Source organism: Hyla sarda, chromosome 4 (assembly GCF_029499605.1).
Source record: "Hyla sarda isolate aHylSar1 chromosome 4, aHylSar1.hap1, whole genome shotgun sequence".
Lineage (NCBI taxonomy): Eukaryota > Metazoa > Chordata > Amphibia > Anura > Hylidae > Hyla > Hyla sarda.
This window is the reverse complement of record NC_079192.1, coordinates 280,576,922-280,601,926: the sequence shown is the minus strand read 5'-3', so window position 1 is coordinate 280,601,926 and position 25,005 is coordinate 280,576,922. Positions and strand designations below refer to the sequence as shown.

At 44.1% G+C, this 25,005-nt stretch overlaps 1 protein-coding gene across 1 annotated transcript in view; it reads right to left on the bottom strand.

Moving 5' to 3' along the window:
- Window positions 1-25,005, bottom strand: part of LOC130369295 (solute carrier family 23 member 2-like) — a 346,990-nt gene that overhangs the window by 219,539 nt on the left and 102,446 nt on the right. Inside the window, exon 6 of the mRNA XM_056574378.1 lies at window positions 13,887-14,004. Within this exon, the coding sequence (XP_056430353.1) occupies window positions 13,887-14,004 (118 nt within the window). The remainder of the gene's footprint in view (window positions 1-13,886; window positions 14,005-25,005) is intronic.

The following is a 25,005-nucleotide window of genomic DNA, read 5'->3' as shown; positions in this document are numbered from 1 at the left end:
GGTCTCCTGTTATGGATAGTTTTCAAGATTTAATCATGCAGGAGCATGTTCTTTTAAAGAACTCTAGCTCCTCCAGCCATCATGAAAATCTATCCAAACAGGATAAGCTAGCTGTGAAACAGATCAAGGAAAATTGTGAGCTGATAGTTAGACCTGCAGACAAGTGGGGGGGGGGGGGGGTGCGGTGGTGTGTTTAAATGTAGACCTGTACAGCTTATTAAATAAAAAATCTCCTAAGTGATCAGGGTAGATACTGCATCTTACCTACGGATCCTACATCCCATTTTTGGGTGGATCTTAGGAAATTGCTGAATTTAGGCCTTGAATTAGGTGTTATTTCACAGAAGCAGTTTGAGTACATGTTTGTTTTGAACCCCCCACAACCCCGATATTTCACTCATTGCCTAAGGTGCACAAGGGCCGATTCCACCCTCCAATGAGGCCGATAGTAGCGGGAATCAGCTCGTTGAATGAGCACCTTGTCACGGTTCGGCAGGCAGGAGGTGGATCCTCTGTGTCAGAGAGGGTTTGGCGTGGACCGTGTCGGTGGACCGGTTCTAAGTAGCTACTGGTTTTCACCAGAGCCCGCCGCAAAGCGGGATGGTCTTGCAGCGGCGGTAGCAACCAGGTCGTATCCACCGGCAACGGCACAACCTCTCTGACTGCTGAGATAGGCATGGTACAAGGGATAAGGCAAGAGCAAGGTCGGACGTAGCAGAAGGTCAGGGCAGGCAGCAAGGATCGTAGTCAGGGGCAACGGCAGGAGGTCTGGAACACAGGCTAGGAACACTCAAGGAAAGGCTTTCTCTGGCACAAGGGCAACAAGATCCGGCAAGGGAGTGCAGGGGAAGTGAGCATAAGTAGGGCAAGGAACAGGTGGAAACTAATCAAGGTGATTGGGCCAGGCACCATCATTGGTGCACTGGCCCTTTAAATTGCAGAGACCCGGCGCGCGCGCGCCCTAAGGAGCGGGGCCACGCGCACAGGGACAACACAGACGGGGAACGGGTCAGGTACGGGGACCGAGATGCGCATCGCGAGCGGGCGCGTCCCGCATCGCGAATCGCATCCCGGCTGAGAGCAATATCGCAGCGCACCCGGTCAGCAGGTCTGACCGGAGCGCTGCGAATTAAAGAACGCTGCGGGCGCTTCGGGGAGGAGCGGAGACCCGGAGCGCTCAGCGTAACAGTACCCCCCCCCTTGGGTCTCCCCCTCTTCTTGGAGCCTGAGAACCTGAGGATAAGACTTTTGTCCAGGATGTTGTCCTCAGGTTCCCAAGATCTCTCCTCTGAGCACTCAACTACAAAGGGTCCAAGATAACGTGGTCCCAGATTAAAACTGGGGACACGGAAGCGGATATACTTGGTGGAGAGCCACACAAAAACAGGAGGAGTTCTTCTTTTTTCTTCGGCAAGCTTCTTCACCCGGGAAGAGGCTAGTATGAGGGATTTTAGAGTCTTTTTCCAGATGGTGGCGAAGCCCCGGGAAACCACATCAACAGCGGGCACACAAGAAGGCGTGGGGGTGGGGAGGGAGGGAAGAGGGTCAAGCTTGGCACGGGGCAGAGTGTTAACAGGACGGGGGCTGTGAGGAGAAGACACAGCATAGTCCAGATAGGCCTTGGGGAGACCAGGTAAAGGGGGAGACACAGAGGTTTGACTGACGGGACTGGGAGCAGACGTGAGGCATTTTCTGTGGCAAGAAGCACCCCAGCTCATGATCTCCCCGGTGGTCCAGACAAGGGTAGAGGAGTGGCGTTGGAGCCATGGCAGACCGAGGAGGACTTCAGAGGAGCATTTGGGCAAAACAAAAAGTTCCATGCTCAAGAGCAGGGGTTCTGTGCGGTAACGCACAGTGCAGTATAGAAGTAAATCTTCTTTCTTTCTGCGGCGAGTCCTCTCTTCAGGGGTCAGGCGAGACCGATCCACTTGCATAGCCTCCTCGGCGGGAGGCACAGGGGTGGATTGCAAAGGATACTGTGAGAGAGGTGCTCCGAGCGGTGTGGCACATGGCAGGGCCTTCCCAGGCAGGAGACCACGGCAGAGTCTAGAGTCCCCATCAAATTTGTCCGGCAGGGACAAGCAGGGGTTAGGAGCGGCCGGTCGCTGCGGAGGAGTTGCAGGAGCCGGCGGAGGAGATGGTTGTTGCTGTTGCAGCTGCTGTGTCTGTGACTGAAGTTGCTGTATCTGCGGCAGCAGCTGCTGTATCTGTGACTGAAGTTGCTGTGTCACGGTGGTCAAGTATGCCAGCTGGTGATTTCGTTGGGTGATCATTAGGGATTGCTGGGCAATCACCGTGGAAATGTCGGCAAGACTTGACAGCGGCACCTCAGCGGAATCCATGGCCGGATCTACTGTCACGGTTCGGCAGGCAGGAGGTGGATCCTCTGTGTCAGAGAGGGTTTGGCGTGGACCGTGTCGGTGGACCGGTTCTAAGTAGCTACTGGTTTTCACCAGAGCCCGCCGCAAAGCGGGATGGTCTTGCAGCGGCGGTAGCAACCAGGTCGTATCCACCAGCAACGGCTCAACCTCTCTGACTGCTGAGATAGGCATGGTACAAGGGATAAGGCAAGAGCAAGGTCGGACGTAGCAGAAGGTCAGGGCAGGCAGCAAGGATCGTAGTCAGGGGCAACGGCAGGAGGTCTGGAACACAGGCTAGGAACACTCAAGGAAAGGCTTTCTCTGGCACAAGGGCAACAAGATCCGGCAAGGGAGTGCAGGGGAAGTGAGCATAAGTAGGGCAAGGAACAGGTGGAAACTAATCAAGGTGATTGGGCCAGGCACCATCATTGGTGCACTGGCCCTTTAAATTGCAGAGACCCGGCGCGCGCGCGCCCTAAGGAGCGGGGCCACGCGCACAGGGACAACACAGACGGGGAACGGGTCAGGTACGGGGACCGAGATGCGCATCGCGAGCGGGCGCGTCCCGCATCGCGAATCGCATCCCGGCTGAGAGCAATATCGCAGCGCACCCGGTCAGCAGGTCTGACCGGAGCGCTGCGAATTAAAGAACGCTGCGAGCGCTTCGGGGAGGAGCGGAGACCCGGAGCGCTCAGCGTAACAGTACCCCCCCCCCTTGGGTCTCCCCCTCTTCTTGGAGCCTGAGAACCTGAGGATAAGACTTTTGTCCAGGATGTTGTCCTCAGGTTCCCAAGATCTCTCCTCTGAGCACTCAACTACAAAGGGTCCAAGATAACGTGGTCCCAGATTAAAACTGGGGACACGGAAGCGGATATACTTGGTGGAGAGCCACACAAAAACAGGAGGAGTTCTTCTTTTTTCTTCGGCAAGCTTCTTCACCCGGGAAGAGGCTAGTATGAGGGATTTTAGAGTCTTTTTCCAGATGGTGGCGAAGCCCCGGGAAACCACATCAACAGCGGGCACACAAGAAGGCGTGGGGGTGGGGAGGGAGGGAAGAGGGTCAAGCTTGGCACGGGGCAGAGTGTTAACAGGACGGGGGCTGTGAGGAGAAGACACAGCATAGTCCAGATAGGCCTTGGGGAGACCAGGTAAAGGGGGAGACACAGAGGTTTGACTGACGGGACTGGGAGCAGGCGTGAGGCATTTTCTGTGGCAAGAAGCACCCCAGCTCATGATCTCCCCGGTGGTCCAGACAAGGGTAGAGGAGTGGCGTTGGAGCCATGGCAGACCGAGGAGGACTTCAGAGGAGCATTTGGGCAAAACAAAAAGTTCCATGCTCAAGAGCAGGGGTTCTGTGCGGTAACGCACAGTGCAGTATAGAAGTAAATCTTCTTTCTTTCTGCGGCGAGTCCTCTCTTCAGGGGTCAGGCGAGACCGATCCACTTGCATAGCCTCCTCGGCGGGAGGCACAGGGGTGGATTGCAAAGGATACTGTGAGAGAGGTGCTCCGAGCGGTGTGGCACATGGCAGGGCCTTCCCAGGCAGGAGACCACGGCAGAGTCTAGAGTCCCCATCAAATTTGTCCGGCAGGGACAAGCAGGGGTTAGGAGCGGCCGGTCGCTGCGGAGGAGTTGCAGGAGCCGGCGGAGGAGATGGTTGTTGCTGTTGCAGCTGCTGTGTCTGTGACTGAAGTTGCTGTATCTGCGGCAGCAGCTGCTGTATCTGTGACTGAAGTTGCTGTGTCACGGTGGTCAAGTATGCCAGCTGGTGATTTCGTTGGGTGATCATTAGGGATTGCTGGGCAATCACCGTGGAAATGTCGGCAAGACTTGACAGCGGCACCTCAGCGGAATCCATGGCCGGATCTACTGTCACGGTTCGGCAGGCAGGAGGTGGATCCTCTGTGTCAGAGAGGGTTTGGCGTGGACCGTGTCGGTGGACCGGTTCAAAGTAGCTACTGGTTTTCACCAGAGCCCACCGCAAAGCGGGATGGTCTTGCAGCGGCGGTAGCAACCAGGTCTTATCCACCAGCAACGGCTCAACCTCTCTGACTGCTGAGATAGGCATGGTACAAGGGATAAGGCAAGAGCAAGGTCGGACGTAGCAGAAGGTCAGGGCAGGCAGCAAGGATCGTAGTCAGGGGCAACGGCAGGAGGTCTGGAACACAGGCTAGGAACACTCAAGGAAAGGCTTTCTCTGGCACAAGGGCAACAAGATCCGGCAAGGGAGTGCAGGGGAAGTGAGCATAAGTAGGGCAAGGAACAGGTGGAAACTAATCAAGGTGATTGGGCCAGGCACCATCATTGGTGCACTGGCCCTTTAAATTGCAGAGACCCGGCGCGCGCGCGCCCTAAGGAGTGGGGCCACGCGCACAGGGACAACACAGACGGGGAACGGGTCAGGTACGGGGACCGAGATGCGCATCGCGAGCGGGCGCGTCCCGCATCGCGAATCGCATCCCGGCTGAGAGCAATATCGCAGCGCACTCGGTCAGCAGGTCTGACCGGAGCGCTGCGAATTAAAGAACGCTGCGAGCGCTTCGGGGAGGAGCGGAGACCCGGAGCGCTCAGCGTAACACACCTTAGTCAATGGGTGGATTCAGTGCTGAAACCTCTGGTACCCCTGTGTCCAAGCTACACCAAGGATTCACAGCATCTCCTGTCTATCATGAATCAGATTAAATGGGATCCCTCCTTCTCTTGGCTCAAGCTAGACATCAAGGCACTGTATTCTTCTTTACCGCATTCCCTTTCCATCTTAGAAGTTTCCGACACTATGTCAAGGTTTTCCATATACAATACCAACTTACAATTCTTTGTGCTAGAAGCTCCTAAGTATCTTCTCTCTCACAATTTTTTTTTCCTTTGATGGGGATTTTTTTTTATCCAGAAGACAGACACCTCTATGGGCGCGAAGTTTTCACCATCCATAGCACACCTTATGGTTTTCTGGTGGGAATTACATCATGTCTTTTGCGATACCAACCCCTTTCAAAAGGATATGATTTATTTTGGAAGGTATGTGGACGACATTGTCGTAATTTCGTCATCAGATGAAAACAGGGCCACACAGTTTGTGGATTATATTAATGATAATGCATATAAAGTGTGGTTCACGTCTTCGTGGAATCCCATCCAAACTCCGATATTTTTTTGCTTGCCAGTGGCTCCTGTGTGCAGACCTCTACTTACCGTAAGCCCAGTGCGGGCAATTTCCTTTTAAGGGCTGAGTCATGTCACCATAGGCATACAGTTTCTGCCGCACTTGTGGGTGAATTCATATGTGCTAAACGCAACTGCTCCTCAGAAGAGCTTTTTCTTAGAGAATTGGCTGTGGTGAGTGGTCGGCTTGCACACGGGGGCTACTCCTCCCAACTAGTTAATAGGTCTAAATCCAAAGTGTCCACCAGAAATAGAAGTGACTTACTAGTCACTTCTAGTAACAAATCCATTAAACATTATCCTTCTGCCCACGAGGATAGTGTTACATTTGTCACTACTTATAGTGCTGAGTACCATGAAATAGTTCAAATTATAAAAAAAATACTTACCCATGCTATCGTAGGATCCTATCTTGGCCAAGTTCACATGCAGGGGCTGCAGACTATCGTCTTGTAAAACACCCACTTTGGAACCACAGTCATGGCTGTAAATGTTGGCACCCTTGAAATTTTTCAAGAAAATGAAGTGTTTTTCACAGAAAAGGATTGCAGTAACACATGTTTTGCTATACACATGTTTATTCCTTTTGTGTGTATTGGAACTAAACCAAAAAAGGGAGGAGAAAAAGCAAATTGGACATAATGTCACACCGTACTCCAAAAATGGGCTGGATAATATTGTTGACACCCTTTCAAAATTGTGGAAAAATAAGATTGTTTGCTCCTTTAAACTCACATGGGGCAAGTAACAGGTGTGGACAATATAAAAATCACACCTAAAAGCAGATAAAAAGGAGAGAAGTTCACTTAGTATTTGCATTTTGTGTCTGTGTGTGCCACACTAAGCATGGACAACAGAAAGAGGAGAAGAGAACTGTCTGAGGACTTGAAAACTAAAATTGTGGAAAAATATCAACAATCTCAAGGTTACAAGTCCATCTCTAGAGATCAAGATTTGCCTTTGTCCACAGTGCGCAACATTATCAAGAAGTTTGCAACCCATGGCACTGTAGCTAAACTTCCATGGGCGTGGATGGAAGAGAAAAATTGATGATAGGTGTCAACGCAGGATAGTCCAGATGGTGGATAAGCAGCCCCAAACAAGTTCCAAAGATATTCAAGCTGTCCTGCAGGCTCAGGGAGCATCAGTGTCAGCGCAAACTATCCATTGACATTTAAATGAAATGAAATGCTATGGCAGGAGACCCAGGAGGACCCCACTGCTGACACATAGACATTAAAAAGCAAGACTACATTTTAGTAAAATGAACTTGAGTAAGCCAAAATTTTTCTGGGAAAATGTCTTGTGGACAGATGAGACCAAGATAGAGCTTTTGGTAAAGCACATCATTCTACTGTTTACCAAAAATGGAATGAGGCCTACAAAGAAAAGAGCACAGTACCTACAGTGAAATATGGTGGAGGTTCAATGATGTTTTGGGGTTGTTTTGCTGCCTCTGGCACTGGGTGCCATGAATGTGTGTGCAAGGCATCATGAAATCTGAGGATTACCAATGGATTTTGGGTCACACTGTACAGCCCAGTGTCAGAAAGCTGGATTTGCGTCCAAGATCTTGGATCTTCCAACAGGACAATGACTTCAAACATACATCCAAAAGCACCCAGAAATGGATGTCAACAAAGCGCTGGAGAATTCCGAAGTGTCCAGCAATTAGTCCAGATCTAAATCCCATTGAACACCTGTGGAGAGATCTTAAAATTGCTGTTGGGAAAAGGTGTCATTCCAATAAGAGAGACCTGGAGCAGTTTGCAAAGGAAGAGTGGTCCAACATTCCAGCTGAGAGGTGTAAGAAGCTTATTGATGGTTATAGGAATCATGTTCCATGTTTTTTTTCCCTTTAGACATTTTTACTGTTGCTACCATTTCTCTTAAAGAAGATTTTTCCGCCGACACAATCGAGCTTATCTCTTAAACATTTGTCTAGTTTTTCATCCTTGATGGTACTTTGTAAATTCAATAATTTGCTGTCCAGTTTTTTCAGAAAGAGTTGTCTTTGGGTTTCTGACAAACATGTACGCAGTTCGACTTTAGCCTTGCCCAGGGTTTCAGAGACAGCAGCATATTCCGTCTCATTTCTTTTAAGGATGGCTGTAGGCATATTTAGAGAATATTCCAAATGGATTTGCTCCCATTTACGAAAGAAGGCAGGATAATCTAGGTATTGAGAAGGTTCTTTATAGTTTCTGAGTCCTCTAGGGACTCTGCCACAGTCCTTATAGGATTTAAATTAGTAAATTGTCCAAAAGAGCCTTATTTCTTTTTCTGCCAGTTGGTTAATCTTATTTTCCAGACTCTTAGAGCTCATTAATTGTAATGAGTCAGATTTGTTGCACAGTGCAAAGAATGCCCCGTCATCCTGCCGACCTGCTTTTATAGCTTGCTCTGTGTTCACATAAGCCTCTGCGTTTTCTGATGCAATTTCCATATCCATGGTTCAAATAGTACAAGAAGATGCGAAATGTGCAGTATTCCTCTCTTCAAAGCGTGCTCTGAACAAGTCAAATGGAAGCTATATGTACATAGAAGATACAGACGTGTACTGTCCGGCACTGCAGGGGTTTAATACATAAATCCTGCTTGTAACACAAGCCACTGGGTTGACGTGAGGCTATAGTATGCTGCTTAAAGGGGTACTCCGGTGGAAATTATTTTTTTTAAATCAACTGGTGCCAGAAAATGAAACAGATTTGTAAATTACTTCTATTAAAAAATCTAAATCCTTTCAGTACTTATTAGCAGCTGAATACTACAGAGGAAATTCTGTTCTTTTTGGAACACAGTGCTCTCTGATGACATCATGACCACAGTGCTCTCTGCTGACATCTCTGTCCATTTTAGTAACTGTCCAGAGCAGCATATGTTTGCTATGGGGATTTTCTCCTACTCTGGACAGTTCTTAAAATGGACAGAGGTGTCAGCAGAGAGCACTGTGGTCATGATGTCATCAGAGAGCTCTGTATTCCAAAAAGAAAAGAATTTCCTCTGTAGTATTCAGTAGCTAATAAGTACTGGAAGGATTAAGATTTTTTTAATAGAAGTAATTTACAAATCTGTTTAACTTTCTGGCACCAGTTGATAAAAATAAAAAATAAATTGCCACCGGAGTTTCCCTTTAAGTTGGTGGTGCAGATTAGAAGGGCACAAAACACTCATATATATCATAGAAAGGAGAGAAACCGCACTCACCAGTCAGTCCGTGCGGATTATCTTATATATAAATAATAATAGTTATCCCTTTTTTCACATTACACATATTAAAAGGTGCCTTTATTAAAGGATTGCCTCATGAAGCTAAATAGGTCTAAATTGATGAATTATGAGACATGAGACATACTTTACTCTGAAAATGTACTACTTGAGAGATATATACTATAAACTTTTTAATTCTCTGATGTGCCAGCTTTGTTTTGATAACCTGCTGCCCTTGGTTACGACCCACTAAGGTGGTCACACATGCTCAGTTCAACTGCAATGTCCATGTCTGTCCAGGAAGTGCTGGTTTAGTTAGTCTTTACTGCTCATGGAAGCAAGGGGGATTGTGGGAAAGTGTGTGCTCAAAGACCAGAGGGGAAACCAGGAAGTGATTAGATCTATCAGGGAGAAGAACAGTCCAGGGATATAAGTAACTTTATTTAAAAACAACACATTTGTCCTCCTTTACATATAAGTATGTCCTACATATCTGATATTACCAACTCTGCTTCATGAAACAACTCCTTTTAACCAACTATGAAATTCAGCATATAGCCTACCATACAGAATATATTTTTTTTAGCTTTTTGGAAATCTATCAATCAGTGATTATTGGTCTTTGCAGGATACAATGATGTAAGCTTAGTCATTATATGGTTCTGTCCCATGTTTATAACCTGGCAGATTGTAAATGATATGTTCCAAACTTTAACAATTAAAATAAACATTTTCTATCTTCAAAAAAAGCAACAAAACAATGGTTGAGTTAATATGTACGTAGAACCAGATGTTAGTGGACACAGACTCAATATTGGCAGATGTTCTACTACATGACACTGTACATGAAAAATAAATCATTTTCAACTTCAATGGACATATTTGTTCTATTATTATAAACTATAACTGTTGAAAATAATTCATGAAAGTTCACAAGCTTTAATATATATTAACATATTTTGTTATAATACAATCTTGATTTTATTGCTCCTTTTTTACATTCTGTAGTTACATAGATAGTACAGTTGAAAAAAGACACATGTCCATCAAGTTCAACCAAGGAGGAAGGAAAATGGATGAACGGAATTGGTTTGCGTGGCTGAAGGAGGAGGAAATGCATGCAACCATAAACAAAAATGCTATGCTTTTACATACGTATTAATGTTATTTAATATTAGTTGTTCTAAGAATTTGGCTAAACCTGTTTTGAAGCCCTCAAATGTTTTGGCTGTGACTAGTTCCTCAGGTAGACTGTTCAGAAGTGTCATGTATCTTATAGTAACAAAGGCTTGTTGCCTCTGAAGATTGGAATAATGAGATGGCACTCACCGAAGTCGTGATTTCTTATCCTTTATTCATAAGACATAAGAGGCAGAGGTACGGTGTCAGACAGGTAAGCTGGCTAGGATGCCGGGAGCCTCCGCGTGGAGGCTCCCGGCATCCTAGCCAGCTTACCTGTCTGACACTTTATTGCACTATTGAAGTTTTACTTTCGCTCTGTGGATTGAGCACCACCTACAGTCTAAGTTATTTACCTGCTCTTGCACCTTACCAGACCATCAGCAGTGCCGGTCTATACCTCACTACATTGTAGTGTCTTTTTTTACCTGGATAAGTTTTTCCTCATATTTTTTGCATGTGCCACTCATTTATTTAGCCCTTTAAGGACACAGTTTTTTTTTTCATTTTTTTCACTTTTTTTTTTTACCTCATCTTCTAAAAATCATAACGCTTAAAATTTTCCACCTACAGACCTATATGAGGGCGTGTGTTTTACACCACCAATTTTACTTTGTAATGACATCAATCATTTCACCACAAAATCTTTGGCAAGACATTTGTGGGGCAATTTTTTTTTTAAATGCCATTTTGTAACTTTTTGAGGCTTCCGATTCTACACAGAGCACTTTTTGGTAAAAATGACACATTATCTTCATTCTGCAGACCATTTGATTAAAAAGATACAAAACTTATATAGGTTTTATTTTGTTTTATTTATTTTAAAAAAATTATAACTTTTTGTACAAAAAATTAGCATGTTTTAAAATGTCCTATTCTGATCCCTATAACTTTGTTATTTTCCCATATGCAGGGCTTTATGATTGCTAATTTTTTTTGCACCATGGTCTGTAGTTTTTATCGGTACCATTTTTGTTTTGATGGGACTTTTTGATCGCTTTTTAGACATTTTTTTAGGGTATACAAAGTGACCAAAAATACGCAATTCTGGAATTTAGTATTTTTTTATGCGTACGCCATTGTTCGTGTGGTTTAATTAATGTTGTATTTTTATAGTTCGGACATTTACGCATGCGGCGATACCACATGTGTTATTTTTGTTTACATATATATTTTTTTATGGGAAAGGTGAGTAAAACTTTTATTAGAGAAGGGGTTAAATCACATTTATTAACAATTTAGTTTTACTCTTTTTACACAAGTTTTAGTCCCCATTGGGACTATTACATGCAATCATTAGATTGCATACATTGATCAATGCTATGCCGTAGATCTGCTGCTCCAGCCTGCTGAAGCTTCCTGGAGCAGTAGAAGACTGCCAACATTGCATTTTTGGCATTTTAGATGCCGTGGGTCATGGCTGCTGATAGCAGCTGGGACCTCCTGAACTTGCTTAATAGGCCTGCTGCACGGCCGCACCTTATTTATATATCTATATATATATATACAGTGCAGGTCGTTAAGGGGTTAAATACCTTTTTATTTCCCCCTCTTAAACATCTCTTCTCAATACAGAAGAGTTTAGTTGCATTCTATTGTAGCTTTTCCAGCTCCAAGACATCCGTCCTATTTACTGGATTCCAGTGCATGGAATAATGTAGTCTTCTAAGCTATACCATACTTTACTGACATATAACAGTCTGACTAATGAAGACTCTGAAGATTTTTAGCTTGTTTGTTGGGAGCTTTCCCATCTAAACATATGAATCGAAAATTATATCAGGGAGGTCTTAGATGGTGAAGAACCAGAGGCATAATAGAAACTGTTGGCTGTAGGGATGTTTCATCCATGGAAGGATTATGTTCCGAATATTTTCAAAACCTTCTAGGAAAGGTCATTTATCCTTCTCGTGTTGTAGGACTAGAATGAACAAATGTAAGCCCTGTTAACTCTAAAGAAATTCATTACAGATACCGCTTGCAGCACCCTCCCATTGATTTCAAAGGTGTTTTGCTGCTTAGTTCACACGCCATAAGTTCGGTGACAGAAGGTCCGGTGAAAATTTTGAATCCAGTGAAAAATTGAACAATCAATCTTCTGCAGGAATATGTTAAGAAAGTTTAATTTGTCATTGACCAAATCCAGATCATTTGTGTTCTATGCAGAACATCTCGGATCCACTGAGAAAATTTAGCAAGGAAATCCCTATTGAATGTCAACATTGTGAACAGGCCCTTATAATCAATAATGATTAAATGTGCAATGATGTGTCTGCAAAATGGAGGTTTATCAGGCAATCATTCACTCAGCTCTTCTTCAACCATAAATCTATTTCTTTTTAATGTGTATGGCCACATTTTCTAGAACTTTTATAAGGGTTTGCTTGAGGGCACCTAGTTGTAGTCTTAAAGGGGTATTCCAGGATTATTTTTTTTATTTGACTATGCTACAGGGCCAGTAAAGTTAGTGTGGTTCATAATATAGTGTCTGTACCTGTGTGTGACGGTTTTCTCACAATTCTTATGTGATTTTCACCCCAATGTTTATTTTTAACAGCATACAAAATGACTGTTGTCTCAGATTTTTCCTAGGTTCCAATGCGGCCGAGACCTGACTCACAAGTCAGCTGATGACAGGGAGCCTGTCTGCTTTAATGGGTGGAGAGATTACTTGGTGGGAGAGAGATCAATCTGCAACTAATGCAACAGCTGAAGGCACCCTGATTGAAAACCACAGGTCTTTTGAATGGATGCAGCTCATTTATGTTTCAATTTGTGGGGTGGCTGTGGCAGAAGAAGAAAACTCAAACAGGAAATACCAGTTCACAAAAAGCTAGCCACGGTGTTATGGTGGACTCACAACATAGCCATTTAGCCCCAAGACAAGCGCAGATCCTTCCTAAACATGTCCATTACTGTCTGGCAGGTATGTACTAAAATCACCTTATGGTGGATAAGCCCTTTAAACATGATATCTACTGTAACTCATAAGAACATTTGGGTTGGGCCTCTTGGTATTCATATTATGTAGTGGTGGAAGCATTGCTGCCTTAAAACTTTACTCTCATTCCTTATACTTCACAGTACAACCAGTGACAACAGCTTTATTGTCTACTGGGAATACGAAATGCAGTCATAAATATACAATCTGCCTCTCCCACAGGCCCTACACCGCAGTTACATAACCCTTTAACAACCAAGCCAATTTTCATTTTTGGCTTTTGGTATTCACCTCCTCCCCTTCTAAGAGATATTACACTTTTCTTTTTCCATCCACAGAGTTCTTTACGGGATCAATTTGTAAACTTTCATTTACTATACAATGAATGATAAAACAAAAAAACTAAACTTATATAGGTTTTATTTTGTTTTACTTCTTTTAAAAAAATTATATTTTTTTGTGCAAAAAGATGCTGTATACTGAAGCTATATGGGGACTCATGATTTGCATTGTGATCTGTAATTTTTATCTGTATCATTTTTTAGTAATTCTTTTCTGATTCATGGATAGATCAAATATCAGCAATTTGGGAATTTGGATTTTTTTTTTCGTTAAGGCGGTTCACCATGCTGCTTTTCATAATGTTATATTTTAATAGCTCAAACAATTCCGGTTGTGTTCGATATCAAGTATATTTACTTTTTATGTGAAAAATGCCAAGGGGGGGAGGGATGACTTGGATTTTTTAAAGTTTAAAAAAAAAAAATTTCTTGTTTCCACCTAGCGGACTTGAAAGAGCATTCATTTGACTGCTCATACATATCAATTCAATGCCACAGAGGCCTAGTAAATATGTACCATATATAGTAACAAGCCAGTTTAATATATTCGATGTGCTAAAAAATAATTGCAGAAGTTATTAAAAAATATTTCTAAAATTATCTTGTCTGTCCTATATATGTTTTTATAGTATATGAGTATTTGAGTTTGAACACATTGTAATCAGAATTCAATTGTATTAATGTAATAACTTACTGGAAATAACTTGAAAACTGGATACTTGCTTATCTTCCATTTTCCATTGCTGTATGATATCAATGGAACCTCTATATGTCTCATGTACTGTGAGAAAATTACAATTAAGGCGACAGTTCTGCAAATCAAAAGATAATTAATGAATATTTATTATCATTGTATTCTCCAGTCTATATTTTCAAATATTTACTCACAATTCTATTTATAGGTTGCCCTATAAAAACACTATAGAAGTAATAAGAATGCCAAGTATATTGTATTAAGTAAAACAGGGATGAAGAAGCATACTGTGAATTATTTTTATGTTTTTGCATTTGTAACCAAAATGGCTTGCTCCAGCCTCTAAAATGTCTGGCTACAATCTCTTTCATCCACATGAAAAAAAATAAAAAATTTGTATACCATACTATAGTTCCTTACATCATGCTAAAGAAAGCCTGTGATGACATGTAACATGTAAATGTATCCATACTGATGATCAATGCAATACAAAATAAACCTGGATTGTTTGAAGGATGTATTTGACTCTCTAGTAAAAATGAGAAAACATCTTGAGATTTGTTTTGGGATGTGTTGTTCAAATAAGGCAGTCAGAATCATTGGGATTAAGCCCTACATTCCCTGGTCCAAGGAAACCCCCTATTGAGCTAAAGTCATATGTGTTTATGCTTGCTGCTCAGTGTACAGAGCTAAGTGTAGAAACATAACATCTCTACTTACCTCTTTGTGAGAATAGTAAGCAGTAATGCGTAATACATTGCTGGTTAATACAGAGGAGCATGGACTCCTGTCAAACTGACAGGAGTCCCTGCTCCTCTGCAGGATAGAGTAAAAATACTTACCTGCTTCCTGGCGCCTGTCTGTGGCTAGGATCAGACCAACATTTTGTCTCTGTGGTCTCCGGTGACGATTTAGTAGACACTAGAGTGCTGCAGAGAATAACCCTTTAGCAATCTAGTGACCACTAAATAGTCAGTAGAGGCTGCAGAGGAAAATGCTAGTTTGGGTCAAACCATAGACAGGATCAGGGAGCAGGTGAGTATTTTTACGGTAAACATCACACCAGCTAGGACTACTGAAGAAAAAAAATATAAAAAATTAAGTGAATCACAAAAATTTGGTGGATTACTGCGGATGAACTGGATTTTTTTTCTTTTAATAAAATGGATAATAAGGGCTGTGTGGGAGTGTTTTTTTTAAATAAAATAATTTTTCCAATGTGTCGTGTTTTTTTAATTTTTTTTATTGAATTTCCATCTTATTGACGGAATCCATTACTAAGCTGGGGCTTAGCATTAGCACCAAAAACAGCTAGCGCTAACCTCCAAATATTACCCCGGTACCCACCGCTACAGGAATGCTGAGAAGAACCGGTACCAACAGCCCTGGAGCATCAAAAATGGCGCCCCTGGGCCAACGCGGTAACAGGCTGGCGTTATTTTGGCTGGGGAGGGCCAGTAACAATGGTCCTAACCCACCCTGGTAATGTCAGGCTGTTGCTGCTTAGTTGGTATCTGGCTGTGAATAAAAATATGGGGAACCCTATGCATTTTTATTCATAAATACATTTTAAAAAACCACATAGAGTTCCCCATATTTTCATTCACAGCCAGATACCAACCAAGCATCAACAGCCTGATGTTACCAGGGTGGGCGAGGACCATTGTTACTGGCAACAGCTGTTTAGCAACAGTTGGAGTCCCCTGTCTGGGAAAACACTGAGATATGGGTCTGTTCACATTGTACAAAACATACAATGTGAACAGAGCCTCACACCCTTACCAGCCTGGCTCCCGTCTGTAGCTCCACCCCTAGTGATGTCATCACTAGGGGCAGAGCTACACAGACCCGGCGGGGACAGGGAGCGAGGAAGGTAAGTGGATCTCGTGTTCTGTCTACAGTATATACAGCTATCTATAGATAGCTGTGTATACTTCCCAAAGGCGCTATAGGAGCAGGGAATCCTGTCAGTCTGGTGACAGGATTCCCGGCTTCATATAGTATACACTGGTACACTATACCCCCCTGTATACTATACTGCCGGGGGAGGTGAGCAGTGATGCTATACATCATTCCTCATCTCCTTACACTCTGTGGACCGGGCGCTCAGCATCCGACCCACAGAGTGGTACCTGAAGGCAGTGAGAAAACTGCCGCAGGGTACAAAATTGGCTGTTTCCACACACCTGAAAAAATGCCTGAAAAAATGCCAAAATGCAGGAAAAACCTGCAACAGTTGGAGTCCCCTGTCTGGGAAAACACTGAGATATGGGTCTGTTCATATTGTGCAAAACATACAATGTGAACAGAGCCTCACACCCTTACCAGCCTGGCTCCCGTCTGTAGCTCCACCCCTAATGATGTCATCACTAGGGGCAGAGCTACACAGACCCGGCGGGGACAGGGAGCGAGGAAGGTAAGGGGACCTCGTGTTCTGTCTACAGTATATACAGCTATCTATAGCTGTTTTTTTTTATAACGTTTAACGTTTATCAGATACAGTAAAATCCTATAATTCTCCTGTGTATGAAGCACAGGCTAAATGTCAGTGGCCAAATGGATTATTATTAAGGCTAATCCAAAAATGTCCCCATGTTTAAAATTCCAGAGAATATCACAGCCCGAGATTAAGATATATTTGTCAAATCGTGGTCCATCAGAATATTTAGTCCATACAAAAACCACCTCTAGTAGCTATAGGCATTTAAACTAAACATGTCAGGTCTGCTTTTTATCCCACGCATTAGACTCCTTCCTGTCTTAGTATATACTGTAGATAAATGACAATGTGTTAGGGCTGGGATGTCATCACATTTGTATTGAAGAATAATTATTTTAATGGCTTTTTCTAACATAACAGGACTGGGGACAATGTTCTATTGATAATGTGCTAATATTTTTCTGTTATTCTGGAATATGGCGCTAAATAACAAATCCGCCACATGTGAATTCATCCTTACATCCTATCCTAAATATTATTTTTAGATTTGCTGGATTATAACTACTTTCTAGGTTGCACCCTTAATTAGATAGGATTAGGGGACTCCTGTTTGGTTAAACATCTGTAGTGCATTGTCAGCAAAGAACTTTGTCAGAACTAAAGAGAATAATAATTTAAAAAAATCTCTACGTTATTTCACATAGCTCAGTTTTTGAAAAACAAAGTGTTATTAGAGTATTAGTATTATCGTATGTATGTATTTGTGTATGATATGCAAATTCGGCTTTGGAGCCCACTGGGCATTCCTCTTGGCTGTTAGTTTACAGGGTAGAGGTGAGGGAAGGGGCTAAACTGTGCTGGTCTCTAGCAGCTGAGGGAAACACCCAGGGGGCTCCAAAGTCTATTTTTTTAATATCTTTTAAAACTCTGATAGGGGGTCACTTAACTAATAAAGGGGTATGTATGGATTCAGGGCCCTATACAACCACTCCATTACATTACTTTATAGCCTAAAGACCTGCTGACAGGTCTTCTTTATGGTGCGGTTACTTGAAAATTACCCTCATATTAGTATGTAGTTTGAAGGTTCCTCCAAATAAATATTAGGGAATTTCAGTGTAAGCAGTATCCAGCTACATACTATTTATTAGGGCATAAGTTACTTAGATGTAGCTATAGATGTCGCAAAAGTCACCATGGCGACTGGGCCCCACAGCCAGGGGGGCCTGCAGGACCCCCCCCTGCCACCACACTAAATGCTGACAGGTCGGCACTGCGAGGCCATGGGCCTGGGGTGGAAGGGGGCTTAGCTGCCAGACCTTGTCCTTTAGAAAATGAATGCAGCAGGGCTGGACTGACCATCGGGTCATCTGCCTGCTTTAAAGCATTTATTTTTAAAGTGTGCGGCTGCGGCCGCCCTGCCTCTATGATGCCCCATTGATAGTTGCAGGGACTGCTGGGAGATGACATGCTGCACGCAGGCACTCACATCGGCTCCAAGCACATCACTGCGCTCAACCCTGCCACATTACACAGTAAATGGGAGCAGCATCCAGGCACCTCACACATCCTCTGAGGTTACCTGCACCGCGATCTCCTCTGACGCTGACCCCGCTACTTTCCTGGCACCCTGTAAACAGCAAGCCGTGGCAGTGATCCCCAGGAGGCGGGTGAGTGAACTGTGGGGTGAAGATACCGAGGATGGGTGTGCATGTGTATATGATAGATGTATAATGTATGCATGTATGATAGATGTATCTGCATTTATGCATGATGTATGATAGATGTGTCTGTATGTATGCATGTATGATAGATGTGTCTGTATGTATGCCTGTATGATAGATGTGTCTGTATGTATGCATGTATGATAGATGTGTCTGTATGTATTCATGTATGATAAATGTGACTGTATGTATGCATGTATGATAGATGTGCCTGTATGTATGCATGTATGACAGATGTGTCTGTATGTATGCATGTATGATACATGTGTTTGTATGTATGCATGTATGATAGATGTGTCTGTATGTATGCATGATGTATGATAGATGTGTCTGTATGTATGCATGTATGAATAATGTGTCTGTATGTATGCATGTATGATAGATGTGTCTGTATGTATGCATGTATGATAGATGTGTCTGTATGTATGCGTGTATGATAGATGTCTGTATGTATGTGTGTATGAAAGATGTGTCTGTATGTATGCGTGTATGATAGATGTGTCTGTATGTATGCACGTATGATAGATGTGTCTGTATGTATGCATGTATGATAGATGTGTCTGTATGTATGCACATATGATAGATGTGTCTGTATGTATACATGTATGATAGATGTGCCTGTATATATACCCGTATGTATGTATGACGGATGTGTGTATGTATGATATATGTGTGTATGTATGATAGATGTATGTATGATGGGTGTGCGTATGATAGATGTATGTATGAATGATGAATGTGTGTATGTATGATATGTGTGTGTATGTATAATAGATTTGTATGTGTATGATAGATGGGTGTATGATGTGTAGATGTATCATACATCTATCATCATACATATACACATCTACCATACATACACTAGTCACATACACATATATCATACATACATACATATACTGTACATCAATGCAAAGGGGTGAGGGGCCAGGGGGTGATTGGGTACAGGTCGGACTTTGGGCTCTGGGGAGTAGGGCAGAGGAGCCTGGAGCGGAATCTGGGGGACCAGGGAGAGGGGAAAAGGAGCATGTAGGAGGACTTAGGGGTCTGGGGGTGGGGTTCAGAGGAGCTTGGAGAGGACTTAGAAGTCTGAGAGAGGGGAGTGGAACAAAGGAGCTGGGAGGAGGACAGAGGGGTCTGGAGGAGGACAGGTGGGGTTCAGCTAAACTGAGAAGAAATTATTATCATTATCATTATTATTATTATTATTATTATTATTATTATTATTATGGGCACAGTGTGTAGCAGTGTGTAGTTATATTCGGAGGGTACAGTGTATGGCAAGTTTATATTCAGAGGGTACAGTGTATAGCAGGGTTATATTTTATTGGTTTTTATTGAGGGGCACAGTGTGTGGTAGTATTATATTCAGGGGCTACAGTAGGATGTAGTATTATATTCATGGGCACAGTTTGGCAGTATTATAATCAGAGGGTACAGTGTGTGGCAGAAATATATTCAGAGGGTACAGTATGTGGCAGTATTATATTCTGAGGGCACAGTATGTGGTAGTATTATATTCAGAGAGTACAGTGTGTGGCAGGATTATATTCAGAGGGTGCAGTGTGGGGCAGTATTATATTCATAGAGTACAGTGTGTGGCTTTATCATATTCAGAGAGTACAGTGTGTGGCAGTATTATAATCAGGCGGGTACAGTATGTGGCAGTAATATATTCATGGGTATGGGGTGTGGTAGGATTTTATTTAGGAGGCACAGTATGTGGCAGTATTACATTCAGGTATATAGTGTGTGGCAGGGTTATATTTTGGGGCATAGTGTGTGGCAGTATTATATTCAGGGGGTATAGTGTGTGGCAGTATTATATTCAGGGGATACAGTGTGTGATAGTGTTATATTCAGGGGGTAAAGTAATTGGCAGGATTACAATGATTTTGTCTTTATGCAGAGGATGAGATCTACTGACAAATAGGGATGTCGCAAACATAAAAATTTCGGTTTGCGAACGGCCGAACGCAAACTTCCGCAAATGTTCGGGAACCGGCGAACTGGGCGAACCGCCATTGACTTCAATGGGCAGGCGAATTTTAAAACCCACAGGGACTCTTTCTGGCCACAATAGTGATTTAAAAGTTGTTTCAAAGGGACTAACACCTGGACTGTGGCATGCTGGAGTGGGATCCATGGCAAAACTCCCATGGAAAATTACATAGTTGATGCAGAGTCTGGTTTTAATCCATAAAGGGCATAAATCACCTATTATTCCTAAATTCTTTGGAATAGCGTGCTTTAGCCCCCTTTAGGCAGCACATAGAGCCCCCTTTAGGCAGCACATATTTAGATCCCCCCCCCTTTAGGCAACACATAGATTCCCCCATATTAGGCAGCACATAGTTAGAGCCCCCCTTAAGGCAGCACTGGTTTTATTTCACAGCCCAAAAATATTTAATTTTTTTTTATTTGAACAACTGTCACCCGAAATGTGATTTGCACTAGTGTGACAATGAGCAAAAAAGGTTGCCAGTGGAGTTCCCCTTTTAAACAGAGGCCCCCAACCAGGGTGCCTCCAGCAGTTGCAAGATACACGGACTGAACTTATAGCCCTTTTAATACTGTAGTTAGTTGCTAGAAGGAAATTAAGTTTTACACCGGAGTACCCCTTTTAACCAGCGGTTCCCTCCCAACCAGGGTGCCTCCAGCTGTTGCAAGACACATGGACTGAACTTATAGCCCTTTTAATAGTGTAGTTAGTTGCTTGAAGGAACTTAAGTTTTACACTGGAGTACCCCTTTTAACCAGCAGTTCCCTCCCAACCAGGGTGCCTCCAGCTGTTCCAAGACACACGGACTGATATTTGAGCTCTAAAAAGGGCTTTTTTGGGTGCTGTCCTTAAAGCAGCTGTTAGACTAGTGCTTTAGGAGTAAAGTGGACCCTGGATACACCACCTAGCAGCAACCTAGCTATCGCTTTCCCTATTACAGCAGGAGCAGCTTCTCTGTCCCTCCACTTTCTAAGCCTGCAGCATGCCGAATGAAGGTAAAATGGCGTCCGTGCAGGAGGTAGGAGGGTCTGGAAGGGAGGGACTGCTGCTGATTGGCTGTAATGTGTCTGCTGACTCTGACTCACAGGGTCAAAGTTTACCGCAATGTTAAGGTATAGGGGGCGAATCGAACTTCACATATGTTCGCCCGGCGATGCGAACGTGAACATGCTAAGTTCGCCGGGAACTGTTCGCCGCCGAACAATTCGCGACATCTCTACTGACAAAGTGAGGAACAAATGATGTCCAGGCATCAGACTCTGCAGAGAAGATGGAGCTGGAAGATGTCCTGACGTCTGAACCAATTGAAGAAGAAAAGGAAAGACAACAGAGAAGACGTCACTCAGGTCACTGTGTGTATTCTCCTGACTGTCCCATCAGCTGGAGTCACTTGTAAGGTTTGCAGTGATGGTGGCTGTATCCATGCTTGCCTCTACAGCTGTTGCAAAAGTACAACTTCCATAATGCCTCAGGCTCTACAGTCATGATGGGAGTTATAGCTTTACAACAGCTGGAGAGCCACTTGAACCAAGATGATTGGTGGGGGTCCCAGCATTCGGACCTCCACAAAAAAATGGGCTGCTTATTTTTAAATGCCCGGGCCTATTTTTGATACCAGTCCAGCCCTGCCTGTTAGTCTTTTGGTCACTTATGGAGAAATGACTTCAAAAGGATGAATGGCTTTAAACGGCACTGACCAGGAGCAGGAGCATAAGGTAAAAACAGCAGGTTTATTTGGATTTCCCACAATGCAACGCATTTCACCGCACCTGGGCGGCTTCATCAGTCACTTATAACATTGTTTATTCTCTTGACTGTGTCCCATCAGTGCTGTAGTCACTGATATCTTTGTGCGGCCAAGGCCTGGTAAGGGGGTCGTCCGGGAATGGAGAAGCGGGTTGTCAGGTGGTTGAGGGGCCCAGGGCAATTTTTCGTACCGGGGTCCTGTGGTTTCCAGCTACGTCCTTGCATAAGTCATAATTTTATATTTCATGAAAGTATTTTTGCATTAAAGTTACAATTTAGTCCTCTTCCAATATATTTGTAACACAATAGATTATTTTAGTATTGCATAGTCTCTAAAAAGAGATGGCAATGTGCAAAATATGATATAAGCAATCATAAATGTCCAGTTACTATATAATATCAAATGAGGGAGGAAAGAGAGAGAAACCATACTTGAAATACATGTACATGCGTTAAATATATATGTTTTCCTACTGCTTTGGAGATTTCACTATATCATGCACTTCATACCATGTATTCTGAAATGAATAATGTGTCTTAATGTGGCCTCTAAAACTCCCTCTTAGTATTATGTCTGTTCATGATTTTATCACAACAATGTTTCTTCCTGGAGATTCTAGCATTTGTAGTAAGGGCTGACAGCTCATTCATTCTAGTCCCAGAGCGTCTAGTTTTTATAGTGTCTGCTACTTAAATGCATCTCTCTAATGTTTCAGAAGCTTTAGGCTAGGTTTCCACTTGTTTTATTTTTTTTGGCAAAAATGCCAATAAAAACGCCCATTCTGCTGCACTGCTTTTTTTTTTTTTGTGAAAAGACGCTGTGGCCAGATGAAGTCAATAGGGAACTGCAAAATGCCATTGTTATGCCACGCGCTCCGACTGCACACGCCAGCCGTGAGCGCATGGCCCTGCTTCTCTCTGCTGCCGGCAGGGCTGGGAGTCACATAGTAGGATGCACCTGCATGCGAATCCCAGCCCGTCACTCACCCCTGCTCCTCCTGCCTCTGCCTCTAGGGCGCACGCGCGCCAGAGCTCTCAGATTTAAAGGGCCAGTGCACCCATTAATTAAATAATCACCTGTGGCTCAGTTAATAAATTCCTCCTCCTCCTACACTTCCCTGCCGGATCTTTGTTGTCCTAGTGCTTGGGAGAAAGCGTTCCTGTGTATTGCCTCGCCGTGTATCATACCCTTTGCTCCGTGACCTGACTTTGCTCCTTTGCTGCCTGCCTAATGACCATTTGCAACGTTCCTATACTACTACCTATACTACGTGACTATACTACTGTGCCACCTGCCATGACCTTCTGCTATCCTGACCACGAGTCGCCTGTGCCTCGAACTCCTCAGCTGCCTATGTGGGCGAGTCGTGCCAGGGGTAGCGACCTGGGTGCCGCCTGACGCAGCAAATCCATCCCGCTTTGCTGCGGGCTCTGGTAAAAACCAGCGGCACCTTAGACTCCGCTCCCTGGTATGGTCCATGTCATCTGCCTCACAGGTCTAGTGGATCCACATCCACCAGTGTTCCTGTCTACTGAAACTTGAGTGTTACAGCCATATCCACTTGGCGTTTTTCAGATTGCCGTTTTTTTTTTTAATCCTTTTGGCATTTTTCTGCTATTTCAGAATTTTCAAAAATTACCTCTTGTTGAGACTTTGGCGTTTTTTTCGGGAAAATCTTGGCGTTTTCCTCCCATAGAAGTCTATGGGAGTGAAAAAGCACCAAGAAAAATGCCATGTGGATTTTAACTTTGGCGTTTTTGCAGGTGGTTTTTATTCTTTTTTGGACTTTTTTGGACTTTAGCGATGGAGATACCTTTTAAATTAAAATTTCGTAGGGTACCATTAAAAAAAAATTATAAAAAAGATACAATAGTGATGAAAAAAATTGTATTTAACTAAATTTATCTTTTTCATAACAAAATTGTTATTCATTTTTAAACAGGGATCAATTTATGTGGGCGGCAGGGAAGTAAAAATGTAGCCGACAATATTAAACATTAAGAAAGGGGCCATTTAAATGTAAGAATAATATATTTGTTACAATTCATTTTGTTAAACTTTTTATTAATAATGTATTTTAATAATGTTTTGAATAAAGTGTGTGTGTTTTTTTAACTTTTGTTTCTTTATTTTTTTAAATTTTTTACGTAGTACTACTACTCCCAGCATGGAACACACTGTTCCATGATGGGAGTAGTAGTACATGTACATATTGACATATCGCCCTGGGTGTCGATTCTGACACCCGTTGCGATCCTCCTGTATAATGTATAGATGCGGGCGGGTGACCACTCTTCTATGGTCCCCTGCACTGCCGTATATATACCGTATTTATCGGCGTATAACACGCACTTTTTAGGCAAAAAATTTTAGCCTAAAGTCTGTGTGCGTGTTATACGCCGATACACCCCCAGGAAAGGCAGGGGGAGAGAGGCCGTCGCTGCCCGCTTCTTTCCCCCTGCCTTTCCTGGGGTCTAGAGCGCTGCTGTCGGCCCTTTTCACCCCCTGGTTATCGGCGCCGCTGCCCGTTCTGTCCCCCTGACTATCGGTGCCGGCGCCGATAGCCAGGGGGAGAGAAGCGGCGCCGACAGCCAGGGGGAGAAAAGGGGCAGCGGCACCCATTGCCGGCGCCGCTGCCCCGTTGCCTCCCCCCATCCCCGGTGGCATAATTACCTGAGTCGGGTCCACGCTGCTCCAGGCCTCCGTCGTGCGTCCCCGGCGTCATTGCTATGCGCTGAACGGCGCGGCGCATGATGTCAGAGCGCCGCGCCGTGCATAGCAACGACGCTGGGGACGCACGACGGAGGCCTGGAGCAGCGCGGACCCGACTCAGGTAATTATGCCACCGGGGATGGGGGGAGGCAACGGGGCAGCGGCGCAGGCAATGGGTGCCGCTGCCCCTTCTCTCCCCCTGGCTGTCGGCGCCGCTTCTCTCTCCCTGGCTATCGGCGCCGGCACCGATAGTCAGGGGGACAGAACGGGCAGCGGCGCCGATAACCAGGGGGTGAAAAGGGCCGACAGCAGTGCTCTAGACCCCAGGAAAGGCAGGGGGAGAGAAGCGGGCAGCGATGGCCTCTCTCCCCCTGCCTTTCCTGGGGGCATATCGGGGTATACACGCGCACACACGCACCCTCATTTTATCATGGATATTTGGGTAAAAAACTTTTTTTACCCAAATATCTTTGGTAAAATGAGGGTGCGTGTTA